The sequence below is a fragment of the Dunckerocampus dactyliophorus genome, chromosome 7, assembly GCF_027744805.1.
Source record: "Dunckerocampus dactyliophorus isolate RoL2022-P2 chromosome 7, RoL_Ddac_1.1, whole genome shotgun sequence".
In the NCBI taxonomy this organism is placed as follows: domain Eukaryota; kingdom Metazoa; phylum Chordata; class Actinopteri; order Syngnathiformes; family Syngnathidae; genus Dunckerocampus; species Dunckerocampus dactyliophorus.
Window position 1 is genome coordinate 858452 of NC_072825.1, and position 21787 is coordinate 880238.

Genomic DNA, 21787 nt, shown 5'->3' on the forward strand with positions numbered 1-21787 from the left:
AGTGGAAGAGCGTGGAGGAGTGTAGCATGCAGACGGTTACACATTGTAGGGAAATTTTAACGCATGCGCACGCACACGTACACACACACACAGTTTAGTTCCAAATGTAAACATTGTAAATAGTTCATGGTGTTATATTTGTAAATATATTATTTTGATGTAAAACAACCCTTTCTGTGTTGTTTATGTCGGTATAGTTGTTTAGATATTTGAGCTGTCACAAAAGCAAACGTGAAAGCTATGATTGAAATGTATTTTTTCACAAAAAGCTGGTTTTCTCCCTTTTTTAGTCGGGAATTATGTTCTACTGCTGATTACTAAAGAACAAAAAAATGTAGACACAAACTTTTTTTTCTGATGAAAGACGAGAGTCTAATCTTTCTTTTGGTAGGTTCCATTTTTACGGCCACAGAAAAAATGATTAGAGCACACTTGTTTCTTGAGTTTCCTGTTCATTTGAATGCCTGATACAACTAAAGGTGCCTTTGTTTGGACAAGAAAAATAGCTCATAAGACTTCAATGTTTTGGCAGTACAATGCTATAGCTACAGTATTCATGGAAGAACTTTAGTGATGTTTGTTATCATTATATTGTCCCAACAAATATACCTTTAGTTGCAGCAGGCATTACAATGGACCAATAAACGGAAGAAACAAGGGTGCTCTCATCATATACAGTAGCCAATATCCTGTGATCGGTCAAAACGGTCTAAAACGGTCTAAAACGGTCGATACTGAAGGGGTTGTCTTTTGAAAAATGGGTGGGATTGAAGTTAAAGAAGGCGTCACATGCTTTGTAAGTTTCACAAGTGATATACTGTATGTTTTCTTGAAAAAGTAAGGTAAATATGTTTTTGTCTAGATTAGGGTGATTTTATGGCCCATGTAAGCAGGGGTGCAGCCAGGAATTCTGGGCCCCATGAACAAAAAAAATAACATTGGGCCCCCCGCCCTTTATTTTGAATAATTACCTATTTTGCCAAGGGCCCTTGGAATTGTCGGAACGTTTCTCCCCATACAGCGCACTCATCATACATATAAATAAAATACATGTGATCAGTATGAATGGGCAGCACAAATCCCTGATCAGAGCATCCAGAAAACAATGTGAAATCCTTAGAAATGACGAATGTAACGGATAAATGAACATTCAACATCATTTTTACCTTCACTGAAGACTCTTGACGGTAAAGACGGCGTGGAAGGGCGAGAGAGGATGGGATCCACACCAGCAACAACTTCTCAATATCGTTAATCATTCGTGATCTCAGGTTTGCTAGAACCTTGACCTCCTTCCCAACATGAGCTTCCTTGATTCCTTCTTTATTGGCCAGGATGGAATTTATTGTCAATGTGGCCAATGAACGTGCCTCACTGGATACCGTAGTATCGTGTCAACTGAGTATCGGCAGATTCGGTGCTGCGTGTGATCCAAGTAGACTGAATAAACAAGCAATGCTGGGAAATGGGTCCATCCACATCTTCATTAAATACTGCACGATGCGACGTACCAAAGAAAAAGTACAACTGTTTGTTACGTGCAATGTCGTACGAGAACCATCAAAAATGAGGGCGTTCAAACACTGAGGTTTGTCCTCCAGGTGTTCTGTGTACAGTGAGAGCGACTTGGGTGTTAATTTAGGTATAAGTTCTGGCTTACATTAAAACTGGACCGACACAGCCCTCATACGAACGGAACTGGTTCGCACACCGAGGACTTCCTGTATTTTGGAGCTAGCGAGAGGTTTTAAAGAGCTACTTGTCAGATTTAGTTACCCTCCATGACTGTGATCCAGGCCACCACCATGGCAGTGACTGCGAGTGAGGACACAGCACCACGTGAGACAAAGACGTGAGACAGGATGTTGGTGATGACAGGTGATGAGACATCAACAGAAATAAGTAGCACAAACAACCAGTGACAACTTTTAAACACCAGGATTAGGCCAGGTCCTCAGACTTACCCTCTCCGGCGTTGTAGGCCAGGATGGAGCGAGTCCTCATCTGCTTGCCCTCCATGGTTTTACTGGAGCAGGTTTGGGAGCAGGTGGACCAGGTTGTCCAATCGCTGAGCACACAGTCCCTGGAGCAAGGCACCTCGCAGGCCACGGGCTCCAGAGGCGGCGTGGACGAGCACAGACTTTTGTCCACCGTCTCTCCTGAGGAGGACGATTTAGCAAAGAAGTCAAAACAGCAAACTTCTTGTTCCAAGCAAGCAGCAATGTGATGCTGTGGTCTTCACTTCTTGCCATATCGATCAGGCAGTTATGAAAATGTTTAGGATGGCGAACATGACCAAGTTCTATGAAACGTTCAGGTGGTTACTGGTTGGTTTAGGATCCAGAACTTCATTTCTTTTCTTTTTTAAACTTTTAAATACGTTTATATAATTGACAAAGGTAAACAACCCCAACTCCAACCCAATTCCAGCTTTATAACACTTGAAAAGATAAAAGTGGACACAAGACATACAAAAACAATACTAATACTAATAAGAATATCAGCAACAACAATACTACCGTACATTCCGCTCCTATTACCCACTATAGTAGATATACTCAGAGAAAATAAGTCATTTAAAACATAAATAAGACTCGTGCTCATGTGTGTTTCAATAAATGTCTTCTGGACATGTGGACAGAAGACATTATACACCAAAAATTATGGTATTTAAAAAACACAAAACAAACAAGAACAACACAAAATGTACATAAAATCAACTCCAATAACTTTTTAAAATCATGATTAATACCACTTATCATCATTACCATCACCATCACTAGCAGGAATAAGAACAGCAGCAGCCACGATGTCCTCCACTTGCAGGCTCCCCAGAGGTGTTCAGCCTGTGAGATGCACTGCAAGTGGAGGACACGTGGCTGCCGCTGAGACACCGGTTACTTGTAGAAAGAAAAAATGCATCTCAGCTTTGTGAAAAAGCCTGTGATTAGTATGATCTTTGCTCTTTGCTCTTTTTTCTCATTTTTAGTGTTGTTTTTTTTATTTTCCAAATATTTCAACTTTCTTCTTAAATATTCTTTGTACATTTTCTCCTCATGAAACTATGACTTTATTATTTACTTTCCAAACATTACAACTTGATTTTGTTTATTTCTCATAATATTATGACTTTCAAAAAAATCAGGCCATCCAAAAAGAGTCGGCATGGAGCACCATTGCAGGAAACATAAATGCCGTTTCCACGGAGAAACGCGCCACCGCAGAGGTTAAAAAGAAGTGGTTTGACTTAAAATAGACTAAAAAAAAAGATTAGACTGCACCGGAGGGATCTGGAGGAAACGGGAGGTGGACCATCAATCAGAAACCAAACCATTTGGGAAACTCTAGAAAATATTTACACAATCATGATGGAAAAATAAAGTCAAAATACATAGTTTGTGTGTGACAATGTATTTTTTCTGTGGTTACATTTGATTAGACGCTGCCTAATTAATTCAGCAGCCCCGTGCTCTGGCTCAAGACGTGGCTGGGGGCGCATGTCGTTATCTGGGGGTGCTACGTGCGCAATAGACACACCACGTTTCATTGCGATGTTATTCTGATGATCCTGCACCCCTGCAAGAACAGAGAGGGAAGCCTGAAGCCTGAAGCGGGACATCAAATATTGGTGGCTTTCAGCAAATAAATCTAATGGTCCCTTTACATTCTCTCTCTGCGCAGCGCACGTCCAGCCAGCCTTTTTTTTTGATGAATTGGGATTTGAATATATATTTATCCATGGAGTATATTTTAGTTGTTTTGATGATAAATCATTGTTGGGATATTTTATTTGCACTACATTTTTTGGGATGAGGTTGCAAAATCCATCATGAGGGCGATTGCACATTGAAAGTGCAAGCTTTGCTTGTGCGTAAGAGTCCTCCTGAGCGTTCGTAGAATTTCTTCTTAGATCTAAGAACTGGGAGATCTTCGTAAGAAGGCTTTAAGAACACATTCGTGCGTAAGAACGTTTCGTGAATGAGGCCCAATATTTTTCCTCATAATATTAAAACATTTTTCTTTTAAAATTATGACTTTTTCTCGTTAGATTACAACTTTTTTCCTTTTAAGATTTTGACTTTATTCTTGTAAAATTCCTGCTGATTTTTTCCATTTGTTTCGGCTGTTTTTTTTTTTTAAGTTTTCCTGTTAAAGTATATTTTTAGTGTCGCAGGCCAATAAAGGAACAGTTTTTGACCCTTTGGACCTTTCTGGATTCGAAGTATTGAAGGAAGACGCTGTGCTCCCCCCTCATGTAACCAGTGCTTTACTTCCAGTCTCGTAATTAGTCTAATAATCCTTACTGAGCTAGCAAGCTTGTCGCTGTGTGGGTCATCACTTGCACGCTGACATCATTATCGACAGAAAAAACGATACTGATATGAACGCAAAGCTCATGAGGGCAAAGCCTGTGTGAGTTCATATAATAAAGGCTCATATAATAACGCCTGCACTTTCACTATCAGTCCATGTGCGGCCGCCATATTGACACGACAGCTGATTTGGAGCAGCTTTATGGATGACATGTAGATTTTTTTTTCATATTGATGCCCCCTCCATACTTGGGTGGCACTGAATAAGGAAAAAGGCAAAACTTCATGTGGGATTTACACTGCAGCCTATGAATTATTAATAGTGCTGCCATAACTGGATCATGTCAAGTCAGCATGCGAGGCTTCATGCGCTTGGGAATCGGCATGGGGAACCTATTTATTTTATTTCTACTTCTATTTCTATTTGAATGACGCCCAAGGTTTTTGTCAATGATGTTAAGTTAAAGGTTAAGTTTAACGCTGTTTTATTAAATACAGAGTTGGGAGTAACAGCGTTACTGTTTTCCAGCGAAGGGTCATCTAGGTTGTCGCTTTTCCAAATGTTACCGCGACTTTACCGTTAGCCACAGTGAAATGTGGCACGTAATTATGCACTGACATCTACAGCACAGCAACAATCTGGATGTCGACGCCATTGGTCACTACTGCGACACAGGAAGCTAAATAGCCAGTCAACAAGACTTGTTGACTAGGAAAACACTGCCCCCTAGAGTTTTGGTAGTCACCATTGGTCACACGAGACAAGATGATACAAGAGATCCTACGAGAACATTCCTTTTAAGAAAAGTGCAATGAAAAAATATTTGTTTAAATACCACAAAATATTGCAATCTACTAATCGAAATGTACTACAACTACGTTACACTCTTCCGCCCTCTGTGTGTATGCTAGAGGCCCCGCCTCCACCCACCGAGGCAAAGAGACTGCATGACTGACAAAAGGGCTCACTCCATTCATGCTGTTGTTCTATGGAACAAAGGCGCCGAGGTGTTGAAAGCAAGGCCTGTTTGGAGGCAGGAGGCGAGGAAAACAGACACGCATTGGCATGGCAATATACAGAGGCCGGCAAAATGATCCAGCTCATTTTCATTTATTGTGTGATGAATGAATTCATTCATTAATTATCATCTCAGGTCTAGTCCACGAGACATTTTTTTGGAGAACAAGAAATCTTGTCACGTTTTAATCTTGTGAGATCTTGTGACACGAGACCTCTTGACACCCCGGTCACTGCTACTACAGAGGAAAACACTGCCCCCCTAGAATTGCCATAATCTCAGCTCTCAGCCTTTGTTTTTAACGGGTAATTAGTGCAAACAAAATGTGAAGAATATCATATAAAGTGGCCCTCTGGGTGTAAAATGTTTGGAGACCTCTGATGCAGGCTGACGACAAATATCAACCTTTACTTGGCTGATTTTGCAATTCCAAGCAGATAGGCAGGACCCGAGCTTCGAAAAAGCAAATCCGTCACAGCGTGCAACGGGAACCATAATGCATGAGGAGAGGTGTGGAAATAAGATGTCTACGATTCCTCCGCCGGAGCGCAAAGAGGAAACATCCGTCAGCCTGAGCGGGCATCGGAGGAGCATCTATCGTTCATCTCTGCATTTTTTACATTTATCAACCTTCATTTGATGTCGGGGCTGCGCCGCGTGGTCTTTTCCTGATAGTCTCCCTTGGAAAAACACCGCTGGCAGCGCAGTGAAAAGTCTCTCAGGCAAAATCTCGCCAAAAAAAAACCCCAAACAGATGAAATCCATTTTCATCAGCTGAGGGGTGGAAGGTGGGCGGATCAATCATTCCAGTTAGTCTTTCTCCTGTGTGTCCATGACGTGGGATTAGTGGGAGACTTTGGAAGGACAAATCAATTCATCTGCCGTGTGTTTGTGAATAAAGCTGACTTTTTTAAGCTGAACAAACAAACTAAAACCTACTGGATGGAAGAAAAAGGCAAGTAGATGAAAAATAATGCAGTGTAGCTGTCTTGCACGTGTCGACAGCCATCACGCCCTCATAAATGACATTTATAAACGACAGGAAGCAGCGAAGGGCACAAATACGCTGAGACAATGCTTTGATTTAGCGCCAGTAAAATGTAATTGCTCATGCGGAGATCAGCAAGGCCACGAGGAAGGTGGGAGTCAGCGTTCCGGTGGGGGTCTAGCGGAGGAAATGTTAGTGTCACCGGGGGGACCCCATGCCACATTGAACACATCAAAGCAGGTCCGCCACAAAATGTGTAGCAACATTCAGCCGTTTTTTTCTAACACTGTAATGTTCAGTGGCGGCGGGAAAAGGCAGGATTCGACATGGACTGATCACCTGCCAATCACAGGACGGACACTGAGGATGTGGGATGATGGTGCTGGTGGAAATTCTGGAAGACCACAGTTTCCCTAATTTTCCAGAAAAATGTTCCTCTTTTCAAATGCAAATGTTGACAGAGGGGGCCGATATTGGTCTAAAAAACAGATATGAGACCATAATGGTATCGGTCTTTCCGCCAATTGATGATGTCGTGCTCCGCACAGCGACAAGCTTGCTAGCTTTTGGATTGGAAATATGCAGTTTTGCAAAGGCTGCAATGTGCTGCCGGCGGGGGAGGCGTCTTTCTTTAATATGTGTGTCGTTTCCTTGGGTGCAGGCCCGGCCACCAGAGGCTCCACAAGCCTGGCTGCAGAGGGGGGGCCACACGTTAGGACACACATGTTGCTCGTCGTGGGGTCCTGTTTGAGCTCCCCTTGGTCAAGCAGTGTTTGTTTGTGAAATGCATCCAGATGCTAACGTATGTGCTTTCATAAAGATTGAGGACAATTTGGAGCATTTGAAAATGCTAATGCACACGTTGTTGGAGTCAACGTGTGTTTGCGTACATTTTGCTTCTCTTTAGCCTTTCTTCCTGGTTCTTGGGACCGCGTAGCTATCAGAGAAGTAGTCCATGATCACACAATTTCAAAGGTTTGCAAATTGTACATAAGAAATAACACAAGAGCAACATATCTGTCTACTGGACTCTACATCAGCAAGGAAGATGGACAAACGTGCACATAGTCTATACACTGTAGCAGTTGCCACGCCTTTCTAGAAAAGTGAAAGTTAAGCTTGGATAGAAGTGAGATGTAAGCTTGTGTGAGAAAGAACAATGCATCTATTGTGTTTCTGCCTGTTCCAGTATTTTTCCATCAGTCTCAAGTAACTGTTGCACAACTCCTGATTGTGCTATGTGAGTGTGGGTGTCAAGAAGGCCTTCTATGAAAGCTGTTAGACTGAACATGCACTGAGCTACTAAGACTGAATCTAAGGGTGTAATAGTGATATCTAACACATCAAAGATCATTTGAAGACCTCTACGTGATTTCTTAAACATTGAAGACACGAGCATACTGAAGTTAAATACTGCTCACATGTTTTCGTGACATTCAAAGACAATTTAGAGTCCTCCATGACGCTAATGTACATGTTTTCACAAAGAGGAAGACAATCATGAGACTTGGGTGAACGTTGGTGAATGTTAGAAAAACACAACACCATCATTTCATGAAGAATTCCTCAACAAACTTAACTTCATGTTTCAACAAACATCAAAGACGATTTTGGAGTTCCCAGAAAACATACTGTGCATGTTTCCAGGAGCATCAAAGACTATTTAGTCTTTAGAGAACCGAGTCTTCATCAGAATGAAGTGAACAAGATGCCAGGCGCACGCTGGCGCTTCATGCCGTGAGGCAACACTGCTAACCACTAGGCCACCGTGCTGGCTGCCTATGATGTCATCGTCATCAAAAAGGTCGCCACGGCGACAGAGAGGACGCAGTCTCACCGTGGCTGTTGGCACACCGGACCCGTGCCAGCTGCGTGCCGGGCCCGCACGGCCTCTGCTCGGCGGGGATGCAACGGTCCAACCCCACCAGGCTCCAGTCGTAGCAGCCGGGCTCGTCGCAGGGCAGCCCCTCCACCAGGTGCGGGCAATTCGCAGGGCCTCCTGTTGGCTCGTTGGTGATCTGGCGCCTCCTCAGTTTGAAACCTGCAGCACGGACATGCAATGATCCTTTCTCCTGGCGACCTTTGACATCATCTTATGTTCGTCATGTATTTTTAACAAGGCCCATCATGGCCCATTTAGTGCCCTCTGCAGCCAGATGGCAGCATTACAGCTGCAATGGAATAGCAATGACATGCCAGGACCACGCTGCTATCAGCGTACATTTTTATTCTGCTGCTTGACTTACTGCTGGGGATGTTTAAGCAATAACAGCTTGTGTCTCCATGGCAACTTGGCAACAACAAGGCTAACGTGTTAATAAATATTTTCATGATCAATAAAGTTTAAACGGCGTCATAAGTCACCGTTTCGGATGGCCCGTAGGCAGCCTTTACTACACTGTAAAAGGTGAACACTAAATCTTTTACGAGCAGTGATTCTCTGGGCTCCATCTGTGCTTTTTAGTGCATTTACTCGAAATCGCCGTTCATCCACGGGTGTTATTACTGGAAATGATCGGAAAGTTGCTTCAACAAATCCAACTTGCTCGTAAGGACGGGAAGCACCTTTCTTTCCTGCCTGGTCATCACAGTTCTCGAAGGTGCACGGCCCCCAGGCGCCCCACGGCGACACCTGGCACTCGATGGGACACGCTACCTGGCACAGCTGGGACCGCTCGGGAATGGGACCCTCGCACAGCCAGTTCTCCACCGGGCGTGACGCTGCGAGAATGAGCAGAAGACCAAATTAGAATGTGACCATGTGACAAACACGGGAGGATACTTCAGGACTTCCCAGGCATTTTATTTGATTTCTCACAATAAATAAACAAGTAAAGACCGATATGCCTTTGTTGCGTTCAGTGTCTTCTGGTGGCGTGTCTCAAGGATGGATGAGCAGCTGGCGTCTCAGCGTCTCAGCGTCTCAGCATGTGGCAGCAGCAGCAAAGGTGTGAGGATCGTGTTGTGTTGTTGGTGCGTGTTTATTCCACCAGGTCTAATTTGGCATCTGCACGCCGCCACGCTGCCATGTTGGATTTACTCAACACGTTCTTTACCCAACATGCAACTGGTGGGTGCGAGAGTGCATCAAATGTAATCCCCCCAAAAAATAAAAACTAAGACAATCCTAGAAAGACACCCAAAGTCGCCAACAGTGTGGAACATCTAAAGCCCAACGTGTCAAATGTCCCTGAAAATACATGGAACATCTCAGTTCAAAGCTGTAGGACTTCGATATCGCCATGTGTGTCACCACTAGGGATGGGGCCGATCCGACCCAGTATCAGCATCTGGTTCCGATAATTCACGTATAATAAATTTCCAATGCAACCTAAGGAGATTTCCCATCCATGAGCTACGTGTGTGCTCTAGTGTTGTCAGAGAACGTAGCTAGAAGAATATCAGCAAATGTAGCTAGAAAAACATCAGTAAACCTAGACTAGAGAATATAGCTAGAAGAATATCAGCAAACGTAGCTACAAGAGTAGAGTATCAGCGAATGTAGCCACAAATTGCAGTGTACGTAGCCAGAAGAATATCAGCAGGTTCAGCTGAACAATAACAGCAAAGTCAAAAGAGTATCAGCAAACATAGCCAAGCATGTCAGCCAACATAGCCAACGTAGCCGTCCTCCTCACGGCGCCGCACACGGACACACAAGTGCTCTACCTGACATGTTCACAGCCACGAAAAACAGTGGGACATCACAAACACGACACAGGACCTCCAGGTGGCAACAACAGCACACTTGCCTGGAGAGAAGAGGTTCCTACAGCCTCGTATGAAAGCAACAACAATGACGACGTAGCATGTTCAGAGTCAGGCTGACACAGCTACGCTCGCTGATCTTCTTCTTGCTGCACTTGCTGGCATGCTGGCAAACAGAGCGGTGGCATGGGATGCGTACATGGGTGTAGGTATACTGTAGGCACACATCCTAATTCAGCTACCGGGATGGGGTCAGAAGTGAACAGATGCAGATGGGTGCATCCCTAATGGACACCGTTTACTACAGCTGCAGTATTACTATTGACACTTCTTTTTACGCTTGTATGGCCGTTAACCGTGCTAAAAAAAAACAAATGCACGAGGCGCATCTCTGGAACATCTCCAGTGTAAGGAATGCCAGCAGGGATGATGGCTGTGCCCCTCCCTGATGCCTTGAAGAGCTGCGCTGGACAACCAGTCGACAGCTCGGGCTTTTAGCCCGTCGGCTAGCTGTTCCACTGTACTTGAGAAAGTCAACTATTCCTCTACGAAATATTTCTCAAGCAGGCGGGGAAGTGCTGATCTCCATTTCTTTCTATTTTGCAATTCCCGCTTTTAAAGACATGATTGTATATAAATAGCGGCGGTGTGTTGCGAGTGCTCCTGCAAGACATGTGGAAGCTTAAAGACCAACAGAGGAGCAGGAGAGCTGAATCCTAATCCTCCTCGCCAGTGCACAGGAGAGAAGTCAAGTGGGGGGTGCAGCTTTTGAAGTGCAAAAGAGCTCCTAATTCTTGTAAATAATTCCTCTCATAAACACTCTCCTTGTCAAACACTGGCTTTGCCGAGGCGCTGTTAATACTCGCCTCATTAGAGGAGCACAACCTAACAATTCTTCTCATTCTGGACTGTTAGTTCTTACACTCTGATGCTCTTCCAGCGACAAGCAGCAAGGTCACGTTCTCGCTGCGTTCAAGCAACATATCCGCACTTATTTTTCGGGAAACGGGTGAGAACGAGGAGGACAGGTGAGGAAGCAGAAAGGAAGAGAAGATGCCGAGGAACTGTGTAACAGTAAAAGTAAAACAAAACACCTGGGAAAAGATGGCGAGGAGGAGGAAGGGGGAAGAGTTTTCAAGCAGACTAAAAGCACCTACCTGTGATCTGGAAGGAGACGGACAGGAGGGGGGGGACACTAGGCTTCTGTTGCTTTTGGGTCTGAGCTGCTGGAATAAAAAGTGGGGGAAAGCGCTATTAAGTACTAGCTATATGCTATGGGCAATTAGCTATCAGCTGCTACGTTTGCCATTTAGCTATTAGCTTCTAGCTGTTAGCTACTAGTGATTGCCTTTTAGCTATTAACTGCTAGCTATTAGCTACAAGCCGTTAGCTTTTAGCTACAAACACAACACGAGGGAGCTGAGGTTCTAAAATGGCAAAGAAATATAAAAAACTACACATCAGACGATTAAGACTACAAGTTTTAAAAACATTTGTAATGTAAAAATGATGTGGACTTCATCATGTAGCAGAGTGTCTGGCCCGCGTGGCAGCTCCTTTTTTATCATGTGACTGTAATGTTCAGTACGACACACACACACTAGACTTGACTGCCGGAACAACAGGCTTTTTATTGCAGGTTGGACTGATCTCACAACAGGCACAACAATCCCGAATAAAAACACGGGCTACCGTTGCGGCCGTAACCCGAGCCAAGCTAAAACCCAACTCTGAACTTCCTGTCCGCTCACGCCGCTACCCGAGGGAACACATTTACAGCAACCCCCCAATAGCACGAGTCTTTCTTATGTCTTTCATGGCTTATTTTTACTAGCAAACACATACTTGCAAGGTTTGGTATCATTTCGAGTAGCGTATGTTAACACAAAAAGGTCTTTTAGTTGCGAAAATAACAAGAAGAAACAAACAACTTGTCATCTCCACCACTGTTGTGTCTTGACATTTATTTATTATTTTAGCACTGGTGTAAAAAGGGCGGATGCCCTATATGCAGCGCCGCGCTGAAGGGGGCACCAAAGCAACGGGGGCGGGGGGAAGTATTTCCAGCCTGAATCTCGTGTATTAACAGCTGTTTTTGCGTGTGTAAATGATGTGCTCAAGAAGAGAGGCACTGACTCACTCATTAGTGGCCCGTCCACTCCTCCACCCTCGGGGCACCCCAGTGGGTGCCCCCTCACGTATGCTCCAAATGATAATAGTCATTGGAATGTACTGTATGTGAAGTAATGGACCTGCGGTAACATGTAACTTCAAGCAAAAGTCTGTATTAGTATTAGTATTAGTATTAGTATTAGTATTAGTATTAGTATTAGTATTAGTATTAGTATTAGTATTAGTATGAGGATACAGTAAGTCCAGGAATAAATAAGATGCACACCGATGCCGTGCCATCCTTGGCTATGCGGTCGTCCCTGACTGACCCCACGCCTGATCCACCTCTGAGCTGCAGCACGGCCGTGTGTGTTCTCTGTGGTGGACGGACGCTGCGTGACCCCCACTAAGATCTGATCTCAGGTCAGCGCCCGGTGACTCCCCAGGGGAGATGAAAGTGGAGATTTCAGGAGGCGGTAAGCTTCTTCAGTAGAAGTTTGTTTTGCATGAGTGATGCTGTGTATTTATGCACGGGACTTCCCCCAAACGCTGCTCCTGAGAGATAACACCTTTTGCTCATCGAGGTGTGTGCTGCACGAGTCATGCACGCTCGAACACACACGACCATGAGACGATGGCGCACGTGGTGAAGCTACAAGGTGAAAAGTGGGGGACAGAAAAAGAAACATGAAAAGCACAATAGATGTTTTGACAACTACAAGCTTTCTTCTGCCGCTTCTTGTTGGCATTTTTTGTAATGTCACAAACAAGACAGAGCCACCAGTACGTGCTGTGAGGTGGGGGAGGAGCCCCCGGCAGCGTGATGCGTGCGTTCATGCTAGAGTGCATGTTTAGGGTTTTGTTTCATTGTGTGAACGCTAAAAATTCTACACCTTTTTCATGGGTTTATCCCTCGACTGCTGACTCCGCCTTCTTTCTTTTGTCCACTGACTCCTCCCACCCCCCCCCCAAATGTTCAGCTCATTCAGGACATGTTGGACTTTTCTTACTGTACTTTCATGTATTCTGGGACAATTCCCATTGAAAATGAATGGGCACGTTGTTTGGCGCCCCCTACTGGTGGGGGGTTGTCCATGCTCCCCTCCTGCAACATGACGCACGGCTGCTGCTTCCACCCTTGATTCCGCTCTGTTATTGCTTGATTTCAACAGTTAGTCTCCATTTTTACTTTCCAGCATTTCAAGCTAGTTTGCTAAAAACAAATGGACAAATAAAATGGTGCCCCCTGTTGGGGTAAAATCATTTTCCATTTTCCATGACAGTACTCCCTTGTTTATCGCAGTCGATTGGTTCCACACCCGACCATGATAAGTGAATTTCTGCGAGGTTGGATTCCTTATTTATAAATGAAATATTTGTGCAGGTAGAAAACCTGTTTACAACCTTCTACATCGTTTGTTTACATGATTAGAGACCTCTAGACACCCGTCATCATTTACACTTGGCTTGCCCAATGTAGTAACATAATCATAGAAAAGAAGACATTTTAGCCATAAAGAAGACATAGCATAGACTCACACATGAGCGCGTCTTGTCAATGCCATGTTGCTTACAGCGAGGGACCAGTGTAGCATACGACTGGAATGCCGCTGCTTGTGGTTGAGGAAAGACCCACAATGCACTTCAGTCATGTTAGCAAGCAGAGGACACGTGCACACAGGAGCTGCTGTCGGCCACAAATCACACCAGTCACTCGCACGCTCCACACTGCTAAAACCATGCTAACGGTCAACTCTCGTCGATGTCACGGACATCGCTTCCCGGGCCCCGCCTCTTAAAGGAGCACATAACAAGTCACAGATATTACACTACCTATCACCTTTTCTGATTGCATTACATTTGTATTTTTGTTCACTTTTGTGATTGAGAATGCTTAATTTAGCTCTAGAAAAGGCACAATTTGCCTAAATGTGCATTTTTTTTTTTACTAATAATAGGCCATACAATGCCGCCTTCCTAAAAGACTGGAAGAAACAAACAGGGCACGGCCACCTTGCTTTCAGATGGTCCATGACCATCATGACATCTGAATGGGATGCTAACGAAGGTGATACCACCCAAGCCACCATCGCCCCACTCCATTTTGTCATTTGACACCACTAAAGAGCCAAGCGTTCCCGTCTGGACCTGCCTCCTCCTTTGGAGGATAAAAAGATTGGATCTTGCAGCAGGCTCTCAGACTAGAGCTGTCCTATCTAGTCTGGCTGGCGTGTGTCCCACGAAACAGCCATCATTTATGAATTCATTTTTGAAAAACACGCAATAGAGTGAAGGCGCCATGTTGGAACCGTGATGTAGCGAAGGGGCGACTGTGCTGTATAGAACGATTGCTGGGTCCGTCCTCCGTCAGGGAATAGATTTCTAAATATTTCAACATTCATTCTGCATTTCAGTTCAGCGTTTCAGCATTTGCACACAATTTCTACTGAAATTGCTTCATCGAGTTGATAATGTTTTTCGTCAAGCACTGAGGTTTCCCATTTTGTTTGGCATCACTTGAACGCACCACATGCTATGAGACGCTAGAGTAAAAACGCGTGCTTTGAATTTGAACACACACGTCTGTGCCTTTAACTCACTGCAACACTCCAATCCCAGGACACGTGGCGCTCTTTTGAGTGTCTTCACTAGATTCTTCTGTCGGGGTTTGATTACTCGCTAAATATCGCAGCGATGGCGCGAAGTTGGCCACACTGATCCCTCCTGCTACATCTTCTTCTTCTCTGGCAGAGCAGATGCGTAAGAGGTGTGTTACCAAGCAGTGACACCGACAGCCCCATGTACATATCATGTGTTTATGAGCGAGGGGAAACGGTCCAAAGTGCTTTTTCCATGTCAAACATGTCCGCCTCTCCTAAACAACACGGCCACTTTGAAAAGAGGCTGCATTGATGTCCCAAAAGGACGTGTGTTGTTCACACCGGGGAGTTTCTATCATCATATCTTCATCAAGACTGAATGAACAGCTCATCTTAAGCGCCTAACATGGATGTTTTCTAGTACACGCCAACGTATGCGACGACCAGCCAGGCAACAAGTTCATGAACAGGATCCATGGAAACGAGGCCTGAGATTCCTTTAGAGTCGTTTCACATTCTAGGAAAAAAAACCTTGCAAAGCTGAAAACGTTTTTAAATAATTGAAGAGCAGACATGCATCCTTTTTAGCTTCATCTTATTGGAACGTTGTGGCACGTCGACGTGCAACACGCTACAATGTACGCGCACATTGGACACTTAATTAGGCACACCTGGTTAGCTTACTGAGCCAGACAAGAAAGTCCAAATATTCTAAACCAGGGATTCTCAAGACGCAAACGTGGGTTGCGGGTTCTGTTTGAAAAAAAAAAAATCTGTGTCCGTGAATGCGCCTCGTGTGCTTGTCTGCGTTATATGTTTGTGGCTTGAGCGGGGGGGAAAGGACATCGAGTGGGGACTTAACGTGCTGACACACAGCTGCAGATAGCCGCTGGAGAAGAGTGCGCCATAAAGATACTGTATTTGTGAAGTTTGAGTTGAAAACTGTTTGCAATTTGGGTCACCGATTGTGTTTGGGGTGACGGTGGGTCCTCTTCTAAATAGTGCAAGCATCCATGAAAACATCCTTATAGAGTAAGGTGGTCGTGTTTTGATGACCGAGAAACTCGGTGATGCCTCATCATTCCAATCCATTTCAAGAAGATATTAGACAGAAACCAAATACACAAACTCAGTAACGGTGGTTACTCATGTTTTATTATGGCGAAAATAATACCTCTGATAAACTGCTAAAAATAACTTTAAAATCTCTGGCGTGGAATCATGATAAAAAAATAATGACAAAAATGGGCCTGTAAGAAAATAAAAGCTCTTTTTTCTTGGAGTCTTACTGGGCAAATAAATAAGACAAAAATATCAAATCGTGTGAGCAAATTCGCTCACACAAACTTTTCAATGTAATGATGTCAATAATCACAATATTACTTTAACAAACAAAACATATTATTATATTTTCATCACTTTCTAAAAAAAATAAAAATCAGGACGGAAAACAGGACATTTGGTCTTGCATTGGATCACACGGGGTGTGTGCCTAATGAAGTGTCCTTTGAGTCGACACAACAATGTTCCAAAAACACGCTCATTATCGCGGTTGTGCGGCTCATCTTTCAGACGCTCACGCCAGCAAACGTGCTTGCTGGCGTTAGCTTAGCCTCCGCTAATGACTGTAAGAGGGCGGCTTTCAATCCAAGCTGGACTGACAGGCGACACTAACCACGACCTTTGACCCTTGACCACTGAGCGGCCATAGCAGGGCACACCTCAGCTCAGGGTGCGTTCAAACTTGTAGTCCCTCCCAAAAAGGAAAAGAAAGGTTCCTTGGGCACCTGCGTGTGGTTTGCTTAGCGTTCGTGTATTTTTGTCAGCAGAGTAAAGCATTTGCACAAAGTGGCACCTGCATTGGACGCATGTCGGATGCATGTGCAACACGGCGTCACTTGGTTGAGACGAATAACCTCCCTCAATCACGGACAAGACACACGACAAGTTACAACGTGGGACACAAGATGCATGCTGGGAAGCCTGTGGTGCAGCTGCACGTTTTGTAGCACCATGATCGCCCCTTCACGGCTTCACTCCATCACAACTTTTCAAACATATAGAGATGATAAAGCATACTGTTTCATGGTTGGCCTATTATTAGTCCAAATGTGTGCATATTTAAGCATATTTGACCTATTTCTTTCCTAAATTAAGCATTTTCGAGCAAAAAAATGACTAAATGACGTCAAATGCAAATATAAGGCATTCAGAAGATGCATTGAAAGGTGTTGCAATGACATGTAGTATTCCACATTGGTCACCAGGTGTCACTAATGTTACCGTAATGCTCGGTCACCAGAGCTGATCAACAGGCTTTCTTTGCTTATTTTATGGCTTATATTATTTGGATGATCTCAAACCTGAACGCGTGCTTCTGTCGTGCTGTTGTTACCCACCGTAACGTCACTTCCTGTGCGTGCCGCACTCTGCTCCCCTAGCACCGGAACACATTTACAGAAACACACACACAGCATGAGTCTTGTTTATGTCTTAAAGGAGAGTATTGGTGACTATAGGGGTGTTAGTTCATGTCTAGAGAGCTCTAATAATGTTAAAAAACGCATTTAGAAGATTGTAAACAGTTTTTTGTGCACTAACTACAAAAATTCTATTCCTATTTATAAAGGAATCCTACTTTGCATAAATTCACTTATGGTGGTTGGGTCTGAAAGCAACTAACACGATAAACAAGGGATTACTTAACTGGTCTATCGCTGTTCTACATCCCCTAATTATACGTTTGTATTGACGCAAGCGGACTTCATGTTGAAAATCTTGTCTCGGTTCACGGTTGAGACCAGTACTTGGACCACCCATCTACGACTTAGCCCAGGTTGGATAGGAATGTCTTAAATTGACATTTGGAGTTTCAACCGCCCCGAATAATAAATATTAATAATGCCTAATGACATCAGTGGTGTGCAGCCTTCGAACATGAGATTCCATAAAACAACAAACAAGACTTCCACTTGCTGCGTTGTCTCTGCTGAATGTTCCTTTTGGGCCCCCAAAGACACTCCTCACGTCTCATGTCTTACCTTTGTCTTTTTCTCTCATGTCTTTGATGTACTTCAGGAGTTCGGCGTTGGCCTGGACACAGTAGACCTCTCGGGTCTGCAGACCTCCACCACAAAGTCCCGTCAGGTTGCCACGCCGACGGTCCTGCTGGCTAAGCAACAAGTCCACTCGGCACTCGGCCCACTCGGTGGTCCTCCAGGTGTAGCTGAGGAGACGAAAGGAGAGCAAAGTGTACGTATGATGGTAACAGGAACAGATGATCTACGTTGATGAGTTTGTACACGGACATGCGAGTCCATGACCTCCACTATTATTCCTTGAAACCCCTTCAAGATGTGTCAGGTGGTGCAGAAACAACAGCTCATATTTCATGCTTGTGACATTTGGGGTATTTTTGGTAGATATTTTTAGTGGGGGTGCAGGATGTGTCCTACCTTCTTGTCCTCTACTGGAGTCAATGACAAGTGATGTGATGTTGGAACAAAAACCTCCTTGAAGCAAGTCGCTTCTGACAGTGTGTGTGTGTGTTTATATTTGGCGCCATCCCAGACTCTCATACTAACCTATCTCCATGTGCTGCACACACACACACACATTAATATGAGCGTGTCATCAGAACCGCCGTAAACTGGACTCACGCAGCGCACGGCGTCACGGCGTCACCCTCAGGCTCGCACGGCTCCCGCTCGTCCAGCGGCGGACACTCGGCGCCGTCGCCCACGGGGAACTGGAGCACCTGTCTGCTTCGGGTGCGGTCGCCTCGGGGGGAGGCGGGGTCGGCACAGGCTTTGGAGCAGAGGCCCCAGTCGCTCCAGTCGCTCACCTGGCAGTCTTTGGGCAGGACACAGGACTGGATGGTGAGCGCCGCCTCCCGCTGGATGCACAGGCTGTGAATGGACGGGAGAAACGGACGATGAGGTTTTCCTACAGCGGCAACCAAAATCAAAGCCATTTCGGCCAATCAGAACCTGAAGAAGGTCACTTTGGGAACGGTGAATCAAGGGACAAGGGCCTGGTGTGTGTTTTCCTGTTTATAGACACAAAGTCAGGTGTGGGCTAAAGCTAAGCTAACACAAACCAAGCAGAAAAGGTCAGAAGTGAAAGTAAAAGGAGTTCAAAGTGGTGTGAAATCGGCAGCTCGGATGTGAGGTTATCAATAATGTGCCAAGCAGCTAGCGCTACATGTTGTCACTAGCAAGCCTCATTAGCATCCGGCGTGTGTGACTTCTTCCAGAGGTTCAATAACATCTTTTCAAAGTCTAAACAGCGTTTAGATGGAATGAATAAGTCCCCCACCCCCACTTCCTTCGTCCCCGGGCTCCAGAGAATCATTAGAAATGTTCCAACCAAAGTCGACTGCTTTCCTGCCTGGACGCCTCCGTCGCCCCTGGAGCCCGCGCAGCTGACGAGCTATTAGCGCTAATTACGCCGCTGCTTCATTTAGAAAGCTCTCATTTAGACGGCTGCCACCACACGTCTCCTCCGGGCGAACGCCACGTTTGAGCACAGATGAAGCCCATGCGGCGCTGCAGGGGCGACACTGGGCGCGCCGCATCGCTCCGACATCACGATGACCAGGCCGATGCCGCCATTCGAAGTCTCGTGGCTTTAAACCAGCAGGTTGGTGTATGTCTGCTCTTTTTATGCTCTGGTGTTGTGAAATAACGAAGATCGTATGTCACAGCTTCAGCTCGGCCATTCATACACAATCACATGGAAACCAGCCAAGGACCCACTGCCAAAACACAAAAGCTGTAAAAACACAAGTTCAAGATCCTCTATGAGACAGGAAGTCTTTGCTGTTTTTAAGAATCTACAGCAAAAATGCGAGTCAAACATCCTCAATACAGCAGGAGTGCACTGCTGTTTTTAAGAACCTACTGCAAACACTTCAGTCAAAGATAACAGGAGTGCTCTGCAGTTTTTGGGGACCTGGTGCAAAAACGGGCATCAAAGATCTTCAACATGACAGAAACACTGCTGTTTTTACAACTCTATGGCACAAATGCAAGTCTCTGTATGACAGGAGCGTTGGTCTGTTTTTTTTCAGCACCTTTTACAAAAATGCGAGTCAACCATCTCCTATGCCAAGAGCACGTGCTGCCAAAATGCAAAAACACGACTCATTTGGTACAGGGCCGTGGGCCGCACAGAAAGAAAAAATAATTTCCATTATTTCATTTTTTATGTTTTATTTTGAAAAGTGGCCGGATTCTCTTACATCCGTGTCACTCATTGTGCGTGTGCTAACTTTCTTTTATTTACTCTCGTCGCACAGACAGACTACTACTGTATTTGTGGGAGATTTGTGGGAACACAAGCCGGTCCGTGGGTCACAAAAGGTTGGGGACCACTGTTGTATATGACGGGAGCACTACTCAAAGCGCTTTGCTGTTTTTAGGAATGTAATGCAAAAACGGCAGTCAAAGATCCTCCATACAACAGGCGCCCCTGGTGTTTTAGGAGGGTTTGTGCTGGTGTGATGTCACTGAAGGGTCGGCACTTGCGTCCTGACCTTGGTAGACGCATGGTGGGACGACGAGGACACGCTGTCATCAAACATCAGACATGAAGGCAACGACAAGCACCGGCGTCGTCTCACTGCCGACTTTGCTCCACTTTTTGCCAAAGTTGTGTAAAAAAAACAAGAATGAATATTTCAGCTGTGAAATAAACACGGCAGGATGAATATTCATGGACTGGGGGGGAACGGCGCCAGTTGTTCCACTGCTTCCTTTGAAAGATCTGATGGGTGTCGCTGCACCAACAAAACATGAATGGCCACGTTTAGTGCATCACGCATCACACCTTCCACTGGCCGCTCCACGGGAGCTCGTTGGCATGGAGGCTGGCTCACAGGAAGACGCCACTCACGCTTTTCCTGGAGAATAAAAAGAACGCCTGCTCTGAAGACGCTCCGTGACTGTGGAAGCTGCGCTCGTCGAGAAGCAGCAGCGCTAACAAGGCTACGCCATCATTATGGTTCAGTACGTGCCGCTGTTTTAAGGTCACGCTTCACTTCATTTTGGGGACACTACGGGAACACAACTGCACAGCTTTCATGACTTTTAAAATGAGACAAAAAAACCTGCGAGTAAATACAATGAATACAATTCTCCAAAAAAGAAACTCTCAACTCTCAACGGTTGGCATTGCCGTTTCAAATTGAAACGATGGTGCAACCGTGCTTGATAACCGTACTTGGATAAAGTGACGGACCGGTGGCGCTGCTCATTTCCTGGAGAGGCAGCCGTTAGTTACATTGTGGAAACAAAAGCTGGTCACGTGGCCTTTGGAGCCTGTGAGTGGCAAGCACTCAGAACAGTTTGCAATGTTGGGCCCGGCCAAGGAAAGCATATTGTGGGAGTTGTTTGTTTGTCAATAAAACTTTGTTAGACTTCAGTGTGTGTATCAGTACTTTCAGCACTTTCTAGGAAAGTGTAACACTGCAGACACGTATTGCGTATTTCACCAGGAAGGCCAAGTGTTCCCCAACAGAAAATGTTAATGCCGGAAGAGGGTTTTCAAGCTCTGGCTTCTCCTCGGCACTATTGCTAGCAAAAGGCTGGGCTGCACTGTGTTTGTTTAGCGAGTAGGCGCATGACACGCAGTGACTGGCGAGGAAGGCAGGCTGTCCTTGGCACTGAGCTGGACAGCTTGACATGTGGCAGAGCCAAGGACACTGAGGAGGCTCCTTTCCGTCACTGGACACCCAGCATCATCCAACGCACAGCATCATCTCCCCACAGAAGAGCAGGTTCAGTGGCAGATTACTATCACTGCCCTGCTCCACCGAAAGACTGAGCAGATCATTCATCCCCCGCGCCATGTGGCGATAAAAACACACACAGGACAGGCCTTCCAGTCTTAAATTATGATGTATTACTATTACTGCACTACAAATTTGACGTTATTTTATTTTATTGACGTTTATTTAGTGATGAGGTTGATGATGATATTTTTGCAGAGCTGCTGGAAATGAATAAAGCATCAATCTATCGCTCACTCAGAGTGTTCCATCTGACA

General features: G+C 45.1%; 1 protein-coding gene across 10 annotated transcripts in view; it reads right to left on the bottom strand.

Annotated features, from left to right (window-relative positions):
• Nucleotides 1-21787, bottom strand: part of LOC129185407 (thrombospondin type-1 domain-containing protein 7A-like) — a 160007-nt gene that overhangs the window by 70206 nt on the left and 68014 nt on the right. For 4 of the 10 annotated variants that reach the window (XM_054782456.1, XM_054782454.1, XM_054782462.1 and 1 more), the window contains exons 3-9: nt 18400-18648; nt 17782-17966; nt 11186-11254; nt 8886-9041; nt 8158-8361; nt 1965-2159; nt 1777-1815 (exon numbers count right to left, since the gene is read on the bottom strand). In XM_054782456.1, the coding sequence (XP_054638431.1) occupies nt 1777-1815; nt 1965-2159; nt 8158-8361; nt 8886-9041; nt 11186-11254; nt 17782-17966; nt 18400-18648 (1097 nt within the window). The remainder of the gene's footprint in view (nt 1-1776; nt 1816-1964; nt 2160-8157; nt 8362-8885; nt 9042-11185; nt 11255-17781; nt 17967-18399; nt 18649-21787) is intronic. The other 6 variants (XM_054782457.1, XM_054782460.1, XM_054782461.1 and 3 more) reach the window with 4 other exon arrangements.